Source organism: Peromyscus maniculatus, chromosome 22 (genome assembly GCF_049852395.1).
Source record: "Peromyscus maniculatus bairdii isolate BWxNUB_F1_BW_parent chromosome 22, HU_Pman_BW_mat_3.1, whole genome shotgun sequence".
Classification (NCBI taxonomy): Eukaryota; Metazoa; Chordata; class Mammalia; order Rodentia; family Cricetidae; genus Peromyscus; species Peromyscus maniculatus.
In genome coordinates, this window is record NC_134873.1 from 42324994 (window position 1) to 42347700 (window position 22707).

At 43.5% G+C, this 22707-nt stretch overlaps 1 protein-coding gene across 2 annotated transcripts in view; it reads right to left on the reverse strand.

The window, feature by feature from the left end:
- Positions 1–280: 280 nt before the first annotated feature.
- The window catches only part of Srd5a2 (steroid 5 alpha-reductase 2), a 41825-nt gene continuing 19398 nt past the window's right edge, over positions 281–22707 (reverse strand). The window contains exons 2-5 of one of the 2 annotated variants that reach the window (XM_006990684.4): positions 13760–13923; positions 9159–9260; positions 5423–5573; positions 281–423 (exon numbers count right to left, since the gene is read on the reverse strand). In XM_006990684.4, coding sequence (XP_006990746.1) covers positions 357–423; positions 5423–5573; positions 9159–9260; positions 13760–13923 — 484 coding nt within the window. In that variant the 3' untranslated portion in view covers positions 281–356. The remainder of the gene's footprint in view (positions 424–5422; positions 5574–9158; positions 9261–13759; positions 13924–22707) is intronic. The other variant, XM_076559696.1, reaches the window with a different exon arrangement.

A 22707-nucleotide genomic window follows, 5' to 3' on the forward strand; every position in this document is an offset into this window, starting at 1 on the left:
ATACAGAGTAAGAAGAATGTCACATGTCTTCAGATCATACAATGGAAAAAAAAAACCATGAGGAATGGGGAAGCTTCTAGAAGGAATAGCTAAGGAGAAAATGTCTCCATGGAAGGGCCTCTGTGACGCTCCAACAAGAAATTAGGTTAGGGCTCCCTGGGCTGACAGAAGTAAAGGTTAAGCAGGCATGACTCAGTATGCCTCAGGCAACTGGAATAACAAAGATACCTGTTAGCACACACATCATGATATGTACACGTATGAGCAAGACACAGCTCAGTTATAGTTTACAGTTTATCGTTTCAGCAGCTGGGCAGTTCCCCCATAGAAGCTTTGTCCCTTAAAATCGGGGTTCCTTAAAAGACAAATGGAATAAGGGCTTTCCTAGATTTGGGGTAATCCTTAAACGTCTGGAGGTAGAACCTGAAAAGACAAGAAAGGAAGGAATAATGAGAAATGTAATAGAGTCATGGCCAACAGTTGAGTTTGCACAGCCGTAACAAGGTAAGCCAGTTATTTAGCATCTGGCCATTCCTGGGGACCAGGTGCCCATCATCAACCCCTTTCCTACAGTCTGTCTCTTGGAAATGATGGTCATTTATGTGCAGGTAAGTGCAAAGTAATATCTGGAAGGTAGTGATGATGATTTTACAATATTATGAACATACTTGATATCACTCAACATTTGAAGGTTGTTAAAGTGGTAAATTTTATGCTGTGTGTATGTCACCAGATTTTTTTTAATAGACAAAAGGAAGTACTCACTACAAAGGGCTCTCACTTTGCTGAAAACTACAGGAAGCTAGAGCCTCTCAAAAACTTTGGGCAACTGGTGAAATAGTAGCAAGTCAGTCATGGGGGTAACCAACTACTCTCTGATTGGACCTGAGGCCTACTCCACAGGAGGAAATCCACATCTGGGAATAAAAACCTGGACAGAAGCCCATGGCTGGGGAGATCACAGGCCCTACTGGGAAAGCTACCACAACTGTTTTGCTAAATGGAAAAGACCTGCCCATCAGAGTGCACCCATATGTAGTGGTATTTGAAAAGATAAATTAGATATGAAATTTTAGACTCACAAAAATAAGATAGATGATAAGATTATTTTCTTTAATTTTGCTAAATATAAATAGACTAGATATTGTAGCTCTAATTCTTGCTTGATAACTGGTTTTTTTATATGTAATTTTACTATGTTAAGGTTAAAATCTTCCTTTTTGATTAGACAGAAAAGGGGAAGTACTGTGAGATGTCTTTCTGTATGCTGTGAATATGTGTTGCTTTGATTGGTTGATAAATAAAGCTGTTTGGCCAATGGTGAGGCAGAATAAGGCTAGTTGGTACATTTGAACTGGAGAGACGGAGAAGAAAGGAGAGTGGGGCAGACGCTGTGAGCCACCGCCAGGAGAAGCAAGACGTGAAAGTACCGGTAAGCCACGAAGCCACGTGGCAATGCATAGATTAATAGAAACGGGCTGAGTTAAGTTGTAAGAGCTAGTTAGAGAGAAGCCCGAGCCATTAGGCCATACAGTTTGTAAGTAATATAAGCCTCTTGTTTACTTGGGTCCAAGCAGCTACAGGACTGGGCAGGACACAGGAAAGCTTCAGACAACACCCATTGATCAGTGCTACCGTCAGCTTTGTTCAGAGAGGCTTCTTTTTGCAGTGGGCAGCAGTAACCGCAAAGACTCATAATGAGTCAAAGTGCTGAGAACAAGGAACGGCTGAGTTCTCAGCCACGAAAGGAACTTGTAGATCACTCTCTCCAAGACCCAAGGATTATCATGGAAGGTAGGGCTGGAAGAATGTGTAAGCTGGGAGAAAGAGCAAAGTAGAATACTGTCTTTAGAACGTGGCTTCGCCATTTCACTCTTGATCCTACAGCAGTTGAGACTTGCGTAAGACCTGCAGCACAAGACTGAGCCTGTCAATATCCTGTCATGGTCCCCTCCCCCTAGGACCTACAGGCAGGTAATCATAGCTAGCAGGAAGGAGTTTGCAGGGCTAGCCTCTCCCTAAGGAGCTAAAGGCAGTTAATGGTTGCTGGGGGAGGGAGGGATGTTTTCTTTGGTGGGTGTGGCTACCTACAAGGATCCCATGCTCTTGTAAACACCCCCCTTTACACAGGATCTTGCAAGCAACTCTATGAGACTCACTCAGTCATGAAAAGAAATAAATAGGACTAGAGAAATAGCTCAGCAGTGAAGAGCACTTGTTGGTCTTCTAGAGAATAAAAAATAAACCCTTAAAAATAAGATAAAAACGTTTAAGAGCAGGAGGAAAACAATAAAGAGTAACAATGAATAGGATAAAATACATTATATATGTATGAAAATGTCATGAGGCTCACTATTGTGTCTAACACATGCTAATAAAAAAATGAATTAACAAAAAGCTGTGGGCAAAGTTAACTTCAGAGAATTGGCAGTTTTTTTTTTAGAAAAGATCCCTTTCTAAAGCTTGAGAATGCCACTATTACTATAGATTTCTATGCCACTGTTACTATGGATTGCTATGCCACTATTACTATGGGTTGCTATGGATTTTGCCCCCTAAAGGGTAAAGTGAAGTCCTCACTCCCAACCCCTGAAGATGCAATCTTGTTTTGGAACTATGGTCATTGCAGATGTAATTAATTAACATAGCTCATACCAATGCAGGGTGGACCTTAGTCCCATAGATCTGAAAAGAAACAAGAAGATCCCTGGGATGGGAAGGTCATAGGCAGACTGGCAGAGATTAGAATGAGGCATTTGCCCCAACCATGGAAAACCAAGAATTTTAGTCTCCACTAGAACTGAATAAAGGCAAGGATTCTTCCTCAAGCTATTCCAGAGAGTATGGCCCTACCTATACCTTTAGGCCAAACCTCTGATCTCCAGGACTTTGAAGAGAGATATTCCCCTTGTCCTAAGCCCATGCATCTGAGGGCATTTCTTACGCAGTCGAAGGAGATTAATGCATCTTACGAAAAGCCTCTACCCTGTGTGACCAAGTTGTCCTCTTAACTAGTTAAAACTAAAGGCCCTTGAGGCATAATAAAGACAAAATACACTCTGCTAAAGTGCTTTGGGCTTAAACTGGAAGACCAAATAAACAAATAAATAAATAAAAATGTGCCAGAAGTGCCTGGCCTGTACTGCTTTGATTTGAAAAGACCATGTGTGCTCAACCTCCCCTGCCAAGGCCGGCTCTTGCTTCATGAGCACCTTCACAAAGCCCTCTTGGTCCTATTAAAAGAGACACCCCTGGCTCTTCCTCCAAGAGGAATATAACCAGATGGCCTTAATTTGGTTTTGACATTGCACCAGCTGGAAACTTCTGGTAGATTTCCTGACCAAGTACTTCAAGGTCTATGCTTTTTCAAAGACCCTCCTATGCACCAGGCCATGCCCTGACCTCTGCCATTCTCTCACTGCTTGTGATAGGCAGCAGATTCTCCTAAAATAGAAGGGCTTTTACGCTGTCTCTCAAAGGCCGTGCGTGAACCCTGGAAACCCTGTCCCTTCCAACCCAGGAGGTAATAGGAACAGGTCATGGGAAACTGCTACTTTGTATAGTTCCGAACTGGTTTCAGTTTCCACTTAGAAGAAAGGAGCTTGTACCTCATTTAATCCTAAAAACTATTAGAGACATCATTAGCCAGACAGAGATGCCAAGGCAAGAACTTAAGGAGCTCTCAGCCCTGTTCTGTACGCCATGTGTTCCTTCTTGGTATCTAGGCTTTCTCTCCCTACAAAAGCTACTTTAAGGTAAGCAGGGGAAGTAAACAATGCATTACCCTTCTCCTCCCAACATTACTTTCAGTTACTTTTTTTATCCTACTCAACCCCGGCCTAGTGGGTTAAAGAGGTCTAAGACCTTCCTCTAAAGGAACGCCTTAAATGCCTGCAGTTCCAACATGTACCAGCAGATGGAGCACTCAGGGCTCACCTGCTTACCTTACCAAGAAACTTTGGGATGCGCTGGCAATGGTCTCATCCATGGAACACACATCAAGAAATACGATGGAAGAGAACCGAATTGAAGCATGGACATTTCTTCCACCTCTAGGCTCATTATCTGACATTTCCAGGCAAGTGGTAACCATCACCAGGCATGGAAAACCTGGACCAACCAACTCACTGTGGGAAGCCATCTTTTATTTTGGTTTTATTACCACTTGTAAATTATACATAATAATAGGCTTCATTATGACATTTTCATACACATGTAAATGCACGCACTTTGATCATTCAGTTCTGTTACCCTCTCTTATCCTCTCCCACTCCCACTAATCCCCTCCCTCTTCCCAACTACGTCCCTTCTATTTTCATGGTGTTTGTTTGTTTATAGTTCAATGAGTTTCATTAGAATTGCTCATAGGAACATAGGCACCTTATCACTGGCTACACCACTGAAGAAAATCTCTCTCTCTCTCTCTCTCTCTCTCTCTCTCTCTCTCTCTCTCTCTCTCTCTCCCATCACTCATTAACTACATCCTCAACAAGGTGAGTACAATGGCTGCCCACCCATTGCTTCTGGTGCCTCTATCTACACAACCTTTTATTTTATTTTATTTTATTTTATTTTATTTTTTATTTACTGCTATCATTATCCAACTCAATTTCAGCTTCAGTAAAAGCTTTAAAAGTGAGAGCTTAATCATACAATTCCATTATTATAGCAAATTTCCTTTATGAAATCAATTTCATGTGTTTGCACATCTAATTCCACGTGCTAAATTTTTATTTGGAGAAGAATACTATGTGAATGCTACAACCTTGTGACACCATTAATTGTCAACTTGACTCCTAGGAGGCAAGCCTCTGGTAACACCTGTGAGGGACTGTTTATATTAAGGATAGCCTCAGAAAATGCCTGTGAGGAGTTGTCCTGATTAAGTTCATTGCTGTGGGAAGACCCATCTTAATCATGGGCAAGACTATTCCCTAATGAGGGACTCTGGACTGTATATCATTTATACAGAGGTTCTCAACCTGTGGGTTACAAACCCCTTCGGGTCACATATCAGATATCCTGCATAGCAGATATTTATATTACGATTCACAACAGTAACAAATTCATGGTTAGGAAGTAGTAATGAAATAATTTTACGGTTGGGGGTCACTATAACCTGAGAAACTGTATTAAAGGGTCGCAGCATTAAGAGGTTTGAGAAGCACTGCTATAAATGGAGAGGGCAAGCTGAGCATAGCACACGTGCATTAATTCATTTGCTCTCTGCTTTTGACTATGAATGAATGCAATGTGACCACCTGCTTCGAGTTCCCGCCCCCTTAACACCTTTGCAGTGACTGACCATACCCCAAAAGGGTGAGCCGAATTACCCCTTTCTTCCTTCAGTTTCTTTTGACGGGGCATTTTAATCACAGTGACAGGAAACAAAACGGAGACATGCCTCTGTTAAAATGTTTACCTGTGGTGGTAAAAAGCTTGCATCCCAAGGAAACAAAGTGAGAAAAATGCAAATGCAAGAGCTGAAATGGACCAGGTGGCCAAGGCATAGCCCATCCATTCAATGATCTCACCCAGGAAATTGGCTCCAGAAACATACGTAAACAAGCCACCTGTGTGCAGAGAATCAGACAGACAATACTCAGAACTGCAGTTCTATGACACTGTATTCCTGTGTTTTGTTCCAAAATACACAAAGATGGGTGTCGCTGGAAGTTTTTCTGTGTCCCACCTGACCTGGGGTCAGGACAAATCTCTCTCACTCGCAGGTCCCACAACCGCTCGGACCCAAATAAACACACACAGGCTAATATTATTTTTGAACTACGGCCATGGCAGGCTTCTGGTTATCTAGTTCTTATATCTTAAATTAACCCATTTCTATAAATCTATACTTTGCCACATGGCTTCTGGCTTACCGGTACTTTTACATCTTGCTTCTCCTGGCGGCGGCTGGCAGCGTCTTCTCTGCTCTGTCTTTCTCCTTCCTCCTATCTGTTTGGATTGTCTGCCTGCCTCTAAGCTACCTTGCCATAGGCCAAATGACTTTACTTATCAACCAACCAGAGCAACATATTCTCACAGCCTACAGAAAGACATTCCCCCATCAGATGGGTAAACAGATGTAAGATGGGAGGTCCCTTCCACAGTCAGAGTTTAGAAGAAATCCCTTAGAAATAAGGGGAAACAAAGCAGCAATGGCCCCTTGCCTTACAAAATGTTCTGGAATCCTGGGGAGCGGCCCCATCTACTGATGGGCATTGTCCGGATCTCTTTACAACTTAGGTCACCAGCTTTGAGCAAGATAAGCAAGAGGTGCATATGGCCTGCTTCTTGTCTTGTTCCATTTTAAAGGACATTTTCAGGTCACGCCTTACCTTCCCAAGCCTTTCCCTGGCAAGTCCCAAGAGCGATCTTTGTGGTACACACCAGTCACACAAAGTGAAACAACACACTTCATTGAAACAAAAACTGAACAGGTGTGAGAAACGATTTGATTCTTTTTGACCCTTTGATCCTCCACTACCTGGCCCCCTGCACTCAACACTGTTCAAGTTGAAAGCAGAAACCATTCGCCCTGCTGGGGCTGACAAGCTCTGCTGCTATTGGGATGTTTTACTTCCACCCACCAGATATCTCCTCTCTCAGAACTATCTAGACATCAAGACATTGCTAATGGCGTTAAATATACCCACACGCCAGGCTTATGAGCCATATTAAACTAGGGAAGTTGTGACCGAAACAACTTTTCTCCTTCTGTAATGACATTAGAATGTGCTTTTGGGCCCTTCTCTCTCACTCTCCTTACTCAGTTGGAAACTGACCTTGGCAATCTGGTTTTTAAGAACGGTCCCAGCTCATCTTTACTTAATCATTAAGCCGAAGTTTTTAAGTGTTGGCACGGTTGGAATGTGAGTGCTGTCCACGGAGTCCTGTGTGAACCCTTTGTCCCCAGCTGGTGGCACTGTTTCAGAAGACTTTTGGCTATGGGTCCTTGGAGGCTGTTAGGGGTGGTTTAGAGGGGGATAGATGGCCTGGTTCCTGCCCAAGTTCTCTATTTTCTAGTTGGCTATGGAGATGCAAGCAAGCAACCCCATGTTCCTGCCACCAATGATAAGAGCCCTCCTGGAACACCAGGTGTCCTCGCCTTCCCTGCCTCGACACTGTGAGATAACGGTACATCTGTCCAGTATGCTATCCCAGCTGTGAGAGAAATGGCTGAAACAAGAATCAAATTCTGTTATTTTTCTTAAGGATGATACTGTGTCACATTGTCTTCCTGCCCATGACACCCTTGACTTTGTGAGGGTCCAATTTTCTATGGACATCATGAATGGTCTAGCTTAGTTCCTTAGATAACAAGGAATGAATAATACTTACTCATTTAAATGTATTACTAATCACAACAGCTTTGTCATTATTAATCAGCGGTGGTCAGTCTACACCACCATATCATAACCCAGGGCATTTTTTTACTACAAATGAGGGCTCTGTTTACATTCAGAAGGGTGGAAACCACTTTCGACTTGCCTGTGTTGAGCACCTGGACTTGAGTCATTGCCAAATGCTCATTCGCCAGACTCTCATTCCTAGTTTCTTGGGACCAGTGACACTTGCAAGTTTTCTGTATCTTGATCTCTGAAACAGTGGTCACATGCTGCACAGCGGCACGTCACACGTCAACAACAGACTGCACACATGATGGCAAACATCGCTAACAGACCTCAAGGGTTCACCACCTGGTAACACCACAGTCATTGCTGTGTGAGTCCAGCACACTGCCCAGATTTGAAAGCTCAAGCCCAGTCATTCCTAGGCAAGCCTAAGGACCTGAGTCCAATCCCCAGGACCCACATAAAAGCCAGGCACAGTGGCACATGCCTATAATCCCAGTGCTGAGAAAGTAGAGACAGGAGGATCTGGAGTTCCATGGCCAGATAGTCTAGCTGAATCTAGGAGTGCCAAATCTATTAAGAGACTGGATCAACAAAATAAGATGAAAGTGCAATTGAAAGGGACGCTTGACATCAAACTCTAGCCTTCACACGAATATGAACACACATGCTCAAGTGCCCACACACATACATGCACACACCAGACAAAATTTTTAAATTAAAAACTAAATTTTAAGGAAGAAGTACAAGTATATAATTATAGACAGAATTTAATCTTTGATAATTATATTAAGTGTCTATGTTCTGGGTTACATGCTTATTATGCTATTCATTGTTAGAGCATAATTTTTCATCTTAGAAAAAAAGTTAACCATAAAATAGTCCCATGCTGTATCTGGGAGTTGGGGGGGGGACCATCACTCCATGCATGCTGCTCCCTAGAGACCTTCCAGTGGACATGAAGGCAAAATACATGATATTGATGATTGTGATCATGTGTAGTCCTAGGCTAAGATAAGTTTTTCTCTTAGTTTTTAGCAAAAGAAATGTTCTTAAAAATTTAAAATTTCGAAATAGGCTGTACACTATAACCTAGGTATGCAGTAGCCTGCCCCATCCAGGTTCTTGTAAGTACACTGTGATGTTCACATGACAACAAAATCCTCAGCTTCATTGCTGACACAATGAGACTCACACTGTGTAAATGACAGGCTTATATACTAGGCTGTAATCTATTCTCCACTATTTATCCAAGCCTGGTGTTCTCTGTCACCTACTATGATTTTTCCTATATGGGATGGGAAAGGGATTTTTTATGGTTCTCTCTCTCTCTCTCTCTCTCTCTCTCTCTCTCTCTCTCTCTCTCTCTCTCTGTGTGTGTGTGTGTGTGTGTGTGTGTGTGTGTGTGTGTGTGTGCATGTGTATGTGAACATGTAACAAGGCCAACCTTGAACTCACTATATACTAAATAATGACCTTGAACTCCTGACTCCTGATCTTCCTGCCTCCCCCTCCTAAGTGCTGGAATCATAGATATGTACCACCATGCCTGAATTAAGTGTCGCCGGGGTGGAACCCAGAGCTTCATGCATGCTAGGCTAGCACTCTACCAACTTAGTTACAGCCCTGTGGAGCTTCCTTAGGTTCTGTGGAGGGGACAGAGTATGCAGGAGAGGCTACAAGCAAGTCACAGTGTATAGATTGCATAGTTGTGCTATCTATCATGAGCAGTCCCTCCTGTTTGTTAATCACTGGGGCGGGCTTCAAAGAAGAATGGGACTCTGGGATCCAGGGAGGCATTACCTTGTGGGATCTTATAGATGACTTCTCCAGGCTTCCTAAGCTGGCGCAGCAGGCAGTCACTATGGATGTTGATTCCCATTCCCAAAATAAATAGGAAGATACCTTGGCAAAGAAGAGAGGAAACAGATCAAAAGATACACTCTGCTTTGGTATTCTTTACACAAGATATGTTTCTTTTCTTCCTTTCTTAAAATAAAGTGAGGGGCACTTAATTGCCAAATCTAAGAATGGTGTTCAGATATGATCTGAAACTTTTGGGGAGGAGAGGTTGTCCTGACCCTAAGTTAAAATGTTAGCACTCACAGTGAAATGTGATGGACAGAGGTGGAAAAGTGGGGCAAGCAGGAGGCAATAGCATTGTGTGTGTCAAATAAACCAACGTCATAAATCAATAGTGAGTAACAGCAAGCAAACACTTGGCTCATTCACAAAAGACCAGCTGGCTGGCTCATCCACTGGCCAGTTCCACTCTGTCAAGACCCACAGAGGTTTCCTAGTGAGAACTTACTCAGGGTCCAAGAATCTGAACTTTCCTTACCCATCAGGGCGGCATAGGTGGACGATTTGACCATGGGCGTGGTTACCAGGTGTTTGGAAGGGTCTGCACTTGGCTGTGCAGTGTGCTTTGATCTTGCAAGGGGAAGGTCTTTTCCCCTGCCCCTTGACATTGTTATAAAACATTCTTTTGAATAAACAGAAAGGGCCATTTGGGTAGTGATCCAGGCCCTCCTGAAGCTATCCTGTGTTTCTGTCTTTCTTCTCATCAACTGTGTCTCTCTATCTAATATTTTCTTATTCCTCTCTCATAAGAACCCTTCAGAAGGTGGGAGTGGCCTTTCATACACTCTCTTCTTTGTCATGCCCCACTGTGAAGGCTGGAAGTTGACACGCACATGCATGAAATTGTCAAAGAACAAACTTTTTTAATAAAAAAAAAAAGTGACTCCATATTATTTGTGGTTAAATATAAATATTATACTCAAGGTAATGGGTTAATAAAAAAAATGAATGTTGTTGGGAGGCGGGGTGGAAGAATTACAAGCTTTCAAGAGGGTTTGGATTTTTTCCCCGCAACAGGAAATCATCTGTAGGTGTTAAGTTAAGGAGAAATAGAGTCTTATTTCTGTCTAATATTGTTGTAAAAGTAATATTCATATGTATAGAATACTAGGCGTTAACGTTAACCAAACCAAATTACCCATTCCGATCACACCAAATCACCACCATTCAACAACTTAGTGCACATCCTTGGGTTTTTAACCTGATGTAATACTTTCATCATGCAACTTTTAGGCCCTACTCCAGTCCCTTCAGATGTCCCCCAAAGGCCTCTTACAGGTGGTTTGTATAAACCAAGATCAGAGGGTGCCACTCCTGGCTTTTGGTGTCATTCGGGGACTTTTTTACCTAGCCCAGATTATAACACAAATTGCTAAACAGTCTTATTAATAAAAAAAAAAAACCCAGAGGCAAATATTGGGGTGAAAGCTGAAAGATCAGAGAAACAGAACAAGCCAGTCACATTCTTACCTCTACGAAATCCTCAGCCTCAAGAGAGAGACTTCCTGTTTATTCACACCTTATATACCTTTCTGTGCCCTGCCATTAAACTTCCTTCCTAGTGCTGAGTTTAAAGGCGTGTGCTACCACTGCCTGATCTCTATGTCTAATATAGTGGCTGGCTTTGTCCTCTGATCCCCAGACAAGCTTTATTGGGGTATACAGTATATCACCCCACCAAACCTTTTTTTGGTCCCTCGTTCAGGAGATTACCATGAGAAGAATAGACAGTCATCCTTAGACTGTCCCTTTTTCCAGATGTGACTAGATGACTTGCTCATGGCTTTATCTGCTGTATTTCCTGTGGACTGGTTTACAATGTTTTCCAGTGTGGTCACATTAGCAGTTCAGTATGTAAGTACTTGGTGTGTCTTCTCTCAATTTGGGGGACTTTTCTTTAGTGCATTTTCTTCCTTTTTATTGTCTTGTGTGCTTGTGCATGCATGCATGAGTGTGTGTGTGTGTGTGTGTGTGTGTGTGCATGTGTGTGTGTGTGCATGTGTGTGTGTGTGTGTGCGCGCGTGCGCGTTTTCCATTTATATACATTTATACACAAAAAATCATAGTGTACAAGTGTTCACACTTGTTCTTATTTATTTATTTGTTTGTTTATTTATTTATTTATTTATTTATTTATTTATTGGTTTTTCAAGACAGAATTTCTCTGTGTAGTACTGGTACCTGTCCTGGATCTCACTCTGTAGATCAGGCTGGCCTTGAATTCACAGAGATCCACCTGGTTCTGCCTCCCAAGTGCTGGGATTAAAAGTGTGTGCCACCACTGCCCAACTGTTTTGTTTTTAATTTTTTAAGATTTATTTTTATATATTTGTGTTTGTGTGTGTGTGAGAGAGACAGAGAGAGAGAGAGACAGACAGACAGACAGACATGTGTCTGCAGAGGCCAAAAAAGGGCTCAGATCCCCTTGAAGCTAGAGTTATAGGTAGTTGTGAGTCACCCAACATGAGTGCTGGAAATTGAACTTAGGTCCTCCAGAAGAGCAGCAAGTGCTCTTAACTGCTAAGCCATCTCCCAGCCCATAATTATTCTTATTTATCCCAGAGCTCTTCCTTCTTTGATGTTTTGTTCCATTTCCTTGTTTGGTGGCCAGACAACACCCTACAGGGCATGTGTAGCAGTATTTCACAGTGAACTCTCTGGCTCTTTGTGGGTTTTGAATGTTCACTCTGACTACACCATGAAGAAGGGAGGGGCTAAAGGTCAGGATGGAGATGTAGGATCAGGATTCTCAATGTAGAGGTTACTGACATCAGACACCCAGGCTAGACGAAACTGTGGCTTGGTGTAGGCCAAAGCTAATACAGCTAGGGAGAAGAGAGCCTGAAGAGACTGGTTCTGAAGAAAGTCAAAAGTAGCAAGCCAATAGGCAGAATGTGACAGGTGATATTAATAAGGATTAAGAACGATCTCTAAGCCAGGCAATGGTGGTGCATGCCTTTGATGCCAGCACTTGGGAGGCAGAGGTAGGCGGATCTCTGTGAGTTCGAGGCCAGCTTGATCTACATAGAGAGTTCCAGGACAGCCAGGGGCTGTTGCACAGAGAAACCCTGTCTCAAAAAAACAAAACAACAACAAAAAAACATAAAAAACAACTGTGGAGTCCATTATATGTTGATCAACTACTCCTAAACATGAAGCCTGTCCTGGAGTGGTTGATATACCCAGTGTCACTCCATTAGAGAAAACTGATTTTCCCTCTCCCGGCAGATATAAATGACAATTCAGTTGTTAACCTTTACCCTAGTGGCTTGGTTTTCATTCATTCATTCACTCATGCATTCATTCATTTTAAAATATAATAAAATAAAATATAATGAGATAAAACAAGAACTACCACATCAAAGTTGGACAAGACAAACCAACAGAAGGAGAAGAGCCCAAGAGAAGGCACAAGAATCAGAGACCCAGTGGTTTGCACACTTAAGAGTCCCATAGGGGCTGGAGAAATGGCTCGGTGGTTAAGAGCACTGACTGTTCTTCCAGAGGTCCTGAGTTCAATTCCCAGCACCCACATGGTGGCTCACAACCATCTGTAATGAGATCTGGTGCCCTCTTCTGGCCTGCAGTCATACATGCTGTATACATAATAAATAAATTTAAAAAAAAAAAAAAGAGTCCCATAAAAACACTAAACCAGAAGCCAAAATAAAAGCTGAGAGGATCGAGGCAGTGGTGGCACACGCCTTTAATCCCAGCACTCGGGAGGCAGAGCCAGGCGGATCTCTGTAAGTTTGAGGTCAGCCTGGACTGCAGACCAAGCTCCAGGACAGACACCAAAACTACACAGAGAAACCCTATCTAGGAAGAAAAAAAAAAAAGCTGAGAGGACCTGGTACAGATCCGTGCAGGCCCTGTGCATATATATGCGTTCATATGAGCTTTGCTGTTGTTAATTAGAGGGCCTTGTTTTCTCGGTGTCCTCCATCCCCTCTGGCCCTTACACTCTTTCTACCTCCTCTTCCGCAGGAAATAGGAGAGACTTTTAAAGACCGATGTCTTCAATTATTTCAGGGAAGGTGTTGAGGAAAAGCCTCTTCGAGGAGGGGTAAATTGGTAGGGAGATGAACGAAGCAAGGGAGAGGCATAAGCCTCGAAGCTCAGTGAGCCACACCAGTCGGAACGGGGAATGTCCTGGACAGAATCGCTGGGACAAAACAGGTTTGACTCTTTGAATCCCAGGAGCAAGGCTTCTAGGGCTAGCCCAGAAAAACGGGGTGAAAGGGGGCAGGAAGAACTGCTGAAGTCAGAACGCCCCAAATCATTTGGGTTTTATAGGCAGTGGAACCTGTCTGTATCGTCGGAGCGGTAGAAATCTACTAGACCGTCTTGAGATGGGAGGCGGCACGACATACATTTAAGTGTTCTCCCCGGCTGCCTCCTGGGGAGAAGGCCAGAGGAGGGTCCTGAGTGGGAAAGGAGTTGGTGAAGAGGCTGCTGGAGGATGAGAAGGGACAGTGGTGACTGTCACTGTGGGGCTGGTGTTAGCTGGGAAGGGAGGGGAGCCGGTCAGATTCACTTACCCAGGCTAAACCGGACATCTGTGTACCAGTCCTGAGGGTATTCTGCGCAGTAAATCAGATAGTGGGCTTGAAGAAATCCATTTCCTATGCAGAAGACGGTGGCTCTCAGAAAGAATAACACTGGGAAAGGCCTCCCTCTGGTGAGCAAGGAGTAAATAAATGTTCTAGGATGGAAGAAGAGGGTGGTTAAGAGTCTTTATTGATGCGGAGGGGAGGGGAGGGGAAGGAGAAGAGAGGTCAAACCACGAAATAGCCCAAGCATCTAACCACATCAAACTCATTGTTGCAAACACATTCCCCTTCAATTCGGCCCAGTCAGTAAAGTGTTTGACTTGCAAGCGTGAGGGCCTGAGTTTGATCCCACAATCTGTTTTGTTTTGTTTTATTTATTTGTTTGTTTGTTTTGTTTTGTTTTGTTTTTGCCTACCATGGTGGCATGCACTTATTAATCTAGCACAGGGTACACAAAGACATGCATCGATTGGACAATTACTATCTAATTCTAGAACAATGATTTTGGCTGGGTTTTTTGGTTTTTAGGTTTGGGTTTTGGTTTTTTGGGAGGGTGGTTTTGGGGAGGTTTATTTGTTTGTCTTATGACATTAAAAATTCACAGGAGCATTTGGCACCTCATTTTACTTACACAACAGCCTTGAAAGATAGGCACTAACCCTATCTAGCCATTGATGAAGGCAGAGGAAAGGCTGGAAGAATTCTCACCCCCATCAAAATCAAGGTAAAAATTGGCTCCACAAAAAAATAAATAAATAAATAAAATGCCCAAACCAATTCTTTTTCAGCACTTTGGGTATTAACTAAAAACCTGCAGTAACCCACAGGACTCTGCAAAAAACAGGCTGAATTTCATCGATGACAACACACCCTGAGATGCTAACTTACCCTAGGCTCATTTACCACGCTCCTGGTCTCTGCAACTTCAAAACTAAGAGCCCATGTTCCAAGCGCTGGCGAGAGTAGCAAAGAGTAAGGCTCTTTCATAGTCTCATTCCCAAAGAGAAGCCGTTACTCCACCTGGCTAGTGGCTCCCTGCAAAGCTCCGCTCCAAGGGCTTGTCTACACTCCACCTGACGCAATGCTGAGTGGTTTAGAGGAGAGTTCATGCCTCTTAGTGTTTTGATAGCTTTGGTACCCTGAGGAGATGACAGGAAGAGTAAAGATAAACCATATAAAAGTTTAAAGGGCAAAGCTAGGGGATGAGATGTTCACGGGAGTTTTGCAATGCTCAGAAGGGGAAAGTTGTCATTGGAAATATCAATACGGATGGGGAGTTCAGAAAAATGGCACTCTCCGAGGTCTGAGAGTACAGATCAGCAATATGCAACCAGGCCTTCATCCATCCACACCACCCCCCTGAGGGAGCTGGGGCATCATGGAGAAATAGCTGATCCGACATCAAAGGGGGGGGAGGGTAGAAGGTATGTCCCGGGTGTTTTATTGAATTGGAAAGTAAAGGAACAATTGAAGAGGAACAGGAAGATGGGAGGTTACCCCAGTTATAGATTCCAACTGCTCCACCAGCCAAACTTGTGATGAACAGGGTGTGGAAAAGAATAATGGCTGTAGATGGTTGTGAATATTGGATAGATAAAGTTCCGTGAGTCCATACTGATTCACTAAAAATGTCCAGAACTTTGTCACTGCTAGAGGTGACTATTACAATAGAGTCTTACTCTGATAAAATGTAACTAGAGGGACGTTTAAGCATTTATCCTACATCCCATGCCCCTCCCTTCTCACACCTGTCATCTTCAACTGATGAGCAAAAGCTTATCTTCTCAGCTGAACAGCAGCAAGTCAATGCTACAATTAGGAAAGCTGTCGTTTGAGGGACTCCAAAATCGCCCACAGACTGTCATCCTCCCGTGACTTGTTTTAAAAGAGCTGCTAAGCACAAAAGAATTGGAGAATCGTTTTGGACAGGATCATGAGGGAGGCCAATGCCATCCCTTATTATAGGGACCTCACACAAGAAGGTGATCAGCACCAGCTAGTTCCTCCCTTGCTCTTAAATTCAACCCTGGAGAAACGGCAGATGTGTAAAGTCCACGAGAAGCCCCTGCAGGAGACCCAGCAGTGTCTGAAGCCAGCAGTGCTGGGATATAGTACAGGGCTTTTCAATGATGCTCTTGTTAACCTCTTCCCCTCTTCCCTGAAGAGAAGTCCTAGGGACCACAGCCACTGATGTGGAGAACAGCTCAAGTCACCTGGGATCTGTGTAGTCTCATCCAAAGCATACCAGGGCCCCACTAGAAGAGCAGTAATAAAAACAGACACCTCCTAACTGGCCAGCCTCGGACATCCATTCTCCCCGCCCTCCACATTCCCACAGCTAGTATGTTGCGATCTGTATTCTCCTCTCCCCAGAGCTGCACACCTGCCTGATGCCCGCATGACGATGGCTCTGGGGAGCACTGAGGACCACTATTTTGCAATGCTTGTGGCTTTCACCTGGAGTCTTGTTTCTCCTGTTCCTTTTTTTTTTTCCTTTAAGATTTATTTATTTATTTATTGTGTATACAGTGTTCTGCCTGCATGTATGTATGCCTGCAGGCCAAAAGAGGGCACCAGATCTCATTATAGATGGTTGTGAACCACCATGTGGTTGCTGGGAACTGAACTCAGGACCTCTGGAAGAGTAGTCAGTGGTTTTAACCGCTGAGCCATCTCTCCAGCCCTTCTCCTGTTTCTTAAGTTCACAGGAGGACACTGAATGGAGCCTGCTCTTTATCCCTAGCCTAGCTCACATGACAAAGACATTCCTCAGGAGAAATGACCAAGGCAACTCTTAGGAGCACAACTAAAGAAATAACCAACAGTATGAAAAATGCAAATGTCCTGAGTAAATACCGAACAGCATATAAAGTGGAATTACCACAACAGAACAACTTTAAATAAGCCCCAAAGTATCCTCTGAGAAACATTCTCTTCAAGGCAGAAAATGTTGGTTAAAAGGGAACTACGTGACAATGCAAGCTATGAAAAATACACTAAAGAGTGTACTATTTAGAATAAACAGCGGATGGTTTTGGCCTGGAAGTTTGAGAAGGAACGAGTGAGTGACCAGACTCAAGATGTTATGCATGGAGGTATGGTGGTATTTTATTTGTACTGAAATGTGATTTTAATTGTATGTTAATAAATAAAGTTGCCTGGGGGTCAGAGCTATTAGAGCCATAGCAAGAGCGTGGTGGTGGTGGAGGTGGTGGTGGTGGTGGTGGCGGCGGCGGCGGCGGCGGCGGCGGCGGCGGCGGCGCACACCTTTAATCCCAGCACTTGGTAGACAGAGCTAGGTAGATCTCTGTGTGGTCAAGGATACAGCCAGCATTGGAGACACACACCTTTAATCTCAATACCATAGAAGACCTGGAGGGCTGTAAAGACAGGCAGTGACAAGGCAGTCATGTGTTTGGGTTTACAACCAATGAGAAGGCAGAACAGAAAGACTATATAAAGACAAACACACAGGAAGTAGGTCTCTTTCAGAGAGGTAGGACCACCACAGGAGGAAAGGTAAGGTTTTAGCTCTGAGCTCTGACTTCTTGGCTTTCTTCTTTACACTGGTTCTGTGTTTTTTATTTAATAAGGCGGTTGGTTACATCTACATGGAGGAAATGAACCACATCTGTTAGAACTTTTCTTTTCATTTATTTGTGTGTGTGTGTGTGTGTGTGTGTGTGTGTATGTCTGTCTGTCTGTCTGTCTGTCTGTCTACCTGCCTGTCTTTCTGTGTATGATGTTGGAGGAGGGAGAGCAGGTGCATGGCACCATACACAGTTGTTAGAACACAACTTGTAGACTCAGTTTCCTCTTTCCACCTTTTCCTGGGGGTCTAAGATCCAACTCAGGTCCTCAGGCTTTCACAGATGGTGCTTTTGCATGCATCTCTCTAGCCCATCAAGGTTGCATTCAAATTTTTTCCCCCAACTGGGAAAATGTTTCAGAACCAGAAATGTGGCAGAAGAGATGATGATGATATTCAACACATTTGTTTGAAAAGATGAGCAGGTGGGGCCTGGTTACGGAGTTAGGGCCACAACACACATTCAGTGCTGTCTAGGATGTCACACTGGGTTTAAGGCCAACGAGATAGAGTGATGGATTTTCAGAGGCAAATCTTCAGATCAAATTCCTGTCATTTTAGACATGGGAAAGCTAGAGCCTATGGTTAAAAATAATATGCCAATAATTATAGATTCAATTGATGGCGTAACAGCAAGATCTAGGTTTTCTGGGTCTGAGGAGATGGCTCAGTCAGTCGGTGTTTGCAAAAAAAGCATGAAAGCCTGGGTTTGGTTCCCTGGCACCCACATAAGAGCCAGCTGCAAGAGCACACACCTGCAGCCTCCATGCTGTGGCCTCGGAGACAGGAGGATCCCTGGGGGCACTGACCAGGGTTTCTAGCCAAATTGATGAGCTCCGGGTTCAATAAGAGTCCCTGCTTCACAAAATACAATATGGGCCTGGGGAGATTGCTTAGTGGTTAAGAGTACTTGTTGCTCTTGCAGAAGACCTGAGTTCAATTCCCAGAACCCACAGCAATCTATAACTCCCGTTCCAGGAAATCCAATGCTCTCTTCTGATCTCCGTGGGCACCAGTCACACACATGGTATACAGACATACACACAAACAAAACACTCATAAGGTCTCTGCATGCACACACCCACAGGCACCTGTGCACACACATACACCATATACACACAAAATAAAGTTCAATTCAATTAAACAAATATAGGTCTTTTGCTAGGTTCAGTTACCTGTGCTAAACTTGACTACTCCTGAATTGATGTTTTCAAAAGCTAAAACATACTGTTATATGTGAATGTGAATGTTATATGTGAATATATGATATGCTCATCACTGCAGTTAAGACTGAGACCTGTTACATCAAACAAGGCCTAATGACATGTTTACTTCTTCAGACGTCCAGGTGCTCGAGCTTATAGTGACTCTCTTAAAAGGACACGTGAGCCACATTCATCACAGAACCAGAAACGTGTCTGAAAATCTCAGGCATTGGAGCCGAATCTCATGTGTTGGAAACTGCATCCCTCAGGCTCTTATGTTGATGGTGCTTTGGAGATGGAACCTAAGGGGTATGATTAATCTACTCATGGGTTAACAGGATGCTGAAAGCGTAAGTATGTTGTAAAAGTAGCCCTTTCTGGTACATGTGTCCTGTCCTGCTGTGTGGTACCTCTCTGCCATGTTATAGTGCAGAAAGGATGCCCTCACCAGGTCCCATCTCCAAAACACCATCAACATATGAACCTGAGTGATGCAGTTTCAAACACATGACACAGTATCATGCTCTTGAACTTCCCAGGCCCTAGCACTGTAATCTAAAGAAACTTCTATCTTTTGTATGTGACTGAGTCTCAGGTATTTTGTTATAGCAACAGAAGATGAACTAAGACAACTGTTACTTGGCTTTGTAAATTTCAGATTCACTTATGCACACACACACACACACACACACACACACACACACACACACTACCCTTTCATCTGACCATCTGCAGACAATAAAGAGCAAACAAGGTCTGGAGACTCTGACAGAAATCAGAGTCTGCACTTTAGATATGACTTCTAGCTCCAAAGCCCTGAAGCCTACCCTTAGATCTCATCAGCAAACCTAACCAAAGCAGTGGGTTTGGAGTCAGAAAACTTGGACCAGTTTTGCCTTGCTTAGAAACAGGGTCTTATTCCTTCCCTGTAACCTCCCAAGATTGCAGTGAGGTCAAACATGGTCATCTAAGCATTGCTGTGAGGTCACACTTGGTCATGTAAGCATGTAGTGCAGTGATGAAGTGCTTGCTTAGCATGTTCAAGGCATTGGGCTCTATCTCTAACACCACAAAAACCATTCAAATAATCTATGTAGATAGTCATTTAAACAGTAGCATGGTTGACAAAAGGATGTACACACATATTGTTTTATATCCAAGTCAAATTTTATGGACTTAAACAGCCAGGTAGTCTCACAGGCCCACACTTTTTGCATCTTGGCGCTCTTGGCAAACACCACCAATCCTGGGAGGGAACACAGAGGCTTCTCTGCCTTGATGGACCTTCCCACTTCGTGGTCCAGTCTCCTAGCCATGTGCTGGATCATACAGAGGACCTTGAATTCTCTGTGTTCAGAACTGCGGAAGAAGGAAGGGTCCTTTACCAGTATCACCTCTCTTAAAACTACAGGCTCCTCCTGACTCCCTAGTCCCCAATATTACATTCAGATGCAGGTCCCAACATCCCCTATGGAGCCCCCTATCTGTTCAATCACAACAGTGAGCACACTCATTTCCATGAATAAAAATCACCACCTCATGTCCTTCAAAATGCAAAAGAAACAAGAGGAGACTGCAGCTCTAACACCAGAGTATGTCTACAAGTCCAGTGGACTCAGGCAGGGACCTTTCCTCCTGGGCAGAGTAAAAATCTGGCTTGACAGATTCTGCTTCTCTATTCTGATCTATGACAGATCTTGGGCAAGCATCTTGTTATAAGCTGAGGCTAATCATAACTATAGGATTATCATGAAAATTAAATACAATGATGCAAAAAAATGATTCAAGAAACACAAGATTACTTCTGAGCACTCATTTCTCTCCAGATTCCCATTCTTGAGACCTTCGGGGGCCTAAAGGTAGATTAAATTCAAAGTAGGTTAAGCTCTCAGATGGAAAGGGTCTAGAAGGCCAACAGCAAGTCGTTTTAAAAAATAACTGTTTGCCTCGTAACAGTATATAGTCTTGTTGGTTTCAACAGTGTCCCCCAAATGAGACCAAATGAGTCCAAACACCCAGCTCATGATGCCTCCAAAGTGAACCATGTATCCAACCCAACCTTACGGCCTCCTAAATCAATAATTATTGCTTCCTAGCCAAAGGGACGTATCAGGGCAGGCTGTCTACAGTACAAAGTGCCGGAGGTGTGAGACGCTAGGAATTCCTTTGTTGTTCACAGCACAGCACAGTTGGTGTACAGCAGTGATGCTTGGGTGTGCAGCCATTCGGGGCTCAGGCTCTTCCAGGGGGGTCTTAGGCATGTAGGTGAGCAAAAACAAGACTGTGGGGGATTCTGCAAGTTTATTGAGAATCAAGCTTCGGGGTGGATGTGGCATCTATTATTACCAACCTCATTCATTTTTCCCCTCACACAGCCATAGGGGAAACTGAAAAATGTAGCGCACTAGTTCTCCCAGTGGGAAAAGGAAAAGAAATTTGGTAACTACAGAGAATGGCAAGCCAGAAGTCCTGGGGAACAAATAAAGCTCTTAGGGTATAAACGACTTTGCTTCGGGAAACTGGGAGCAATTTGAAATAATACATAGGTTGGTATAGAAGAAAAGATCAAAACCATGCAGAGAAGAAAAGGAGCTGGCTTTTAAATCAATACCAGAGAGTCGAGGCAAGTTCCCACTTCAGGTTCATGATGGTTTGGGTTATTTATCAGGCTAGCAAGAATCTAGAATCCCCCTGGGAGATGGTCCTCTGACCTGCCTGTGAGAAACTATCTTGATGACGCTAATGGATGTGGGAATGGTCCATCTTAATTGTGGTCAGGACTATTCCCTGAGCCGAGAATCCCAGACTATACAAAGTCTATACAGACTATAGAGGAAGCAAGCTGGGCATTAGCATGAGTGCACTTACTTACTATTCTCAGCTTCCTGATTGTGTGTGTGATGTGACCAGATACTTCAGGTTCCTACCATCCTGCCATCCCAACTGTGATGGACTGTACCCCGGAACTATGAGACAGAATAAAGTGACCCCCTTCTCCCTTAAATTACTTTGTCAAAGTACTTTATCTGAAACTTTTTTTCAAATGTTATTTATTTTTATTTCTTGCATACCAGTATTTTGCCTGCATGTATGTCTGTGTGAGGGTGATGGATCCTCTGGACAGTTGTGAGCTGTCATGTGGAATTGAACCTGGGTTCATTTGGAAGAGCAGCCAGTGCTCTTAACCACTGAGCCATCTCTCTGGCCTATCTGAAACTTTATTATTATTTTATATGGATTTGTGTATGTATGTATATATGTATGTATGTGCAGTATGTGCATGCAGTGCCCACAGAGGCCAGAAGAGGGCATTAGATTTCCTAGAGGTGGAGTTGTATGTGGTTGTGAGCTGCCATGTGGGTGCTGGGAATTGAACCCAGGTCCTCTGAAGGACAGCCTGTGAGTGCTGTTAGTCACTGAGCCATCTCTCCAGCCTGAATAGTTTCATCATAAACTATTAGAAGAAACTAAGACAGCATGCTATGCCCTCCTATACTCTATTGCTGTGGGAGGGTCTGTATGTCAAATTGCTCTGATTGGTCAATAAATAAAACACTGATTGGCCAGTGGCTAGGCAGGAAGTATAGGCTGAACTAACAGAGAGGAGAAAAGAAAGAACAGGAAGGCAGAAGGAGTCACTGCCAGCTGCCGCCATAACAAGCAGCATGTGAAGATGCCGGTAAGCCACGAGCTACGTGGCAAGGTATAGATTTATGGAAATGGATTAATTTAAGCTGTAAGAACAGTTAGCAAGAAGCCTGCCATGGTCATACAGTTTGTAACCAATATAAGTCTCTGTGGTTACTTGGTTGGGTCTGAACGGCTGTGGGACTGGCGGGAGACAAAGATTTGTCCTGACTGTGGGCAAGGCAGGAAAACTCTAGTTATACTCTATGGCTATTTCGATGGTATGGGACCATGTGTCTTTAATTCCTTCCTACACTTCTAATGTAAATTTGAATTCTTTTATGTTCACTCAGATGGAGGCTGATAAGTATTCTGTAAATATACAGCTTTCTGTCATTGCTAAGTAACTGTTCAGTTGGGGGTAGATGGGGCGGGAGGACACTCTCATTGGAAAGGGTTAATTGGAATTGCAGCTCCAAATTAAAACCAAAGGAAGAAGCTGAGAAATAACATAT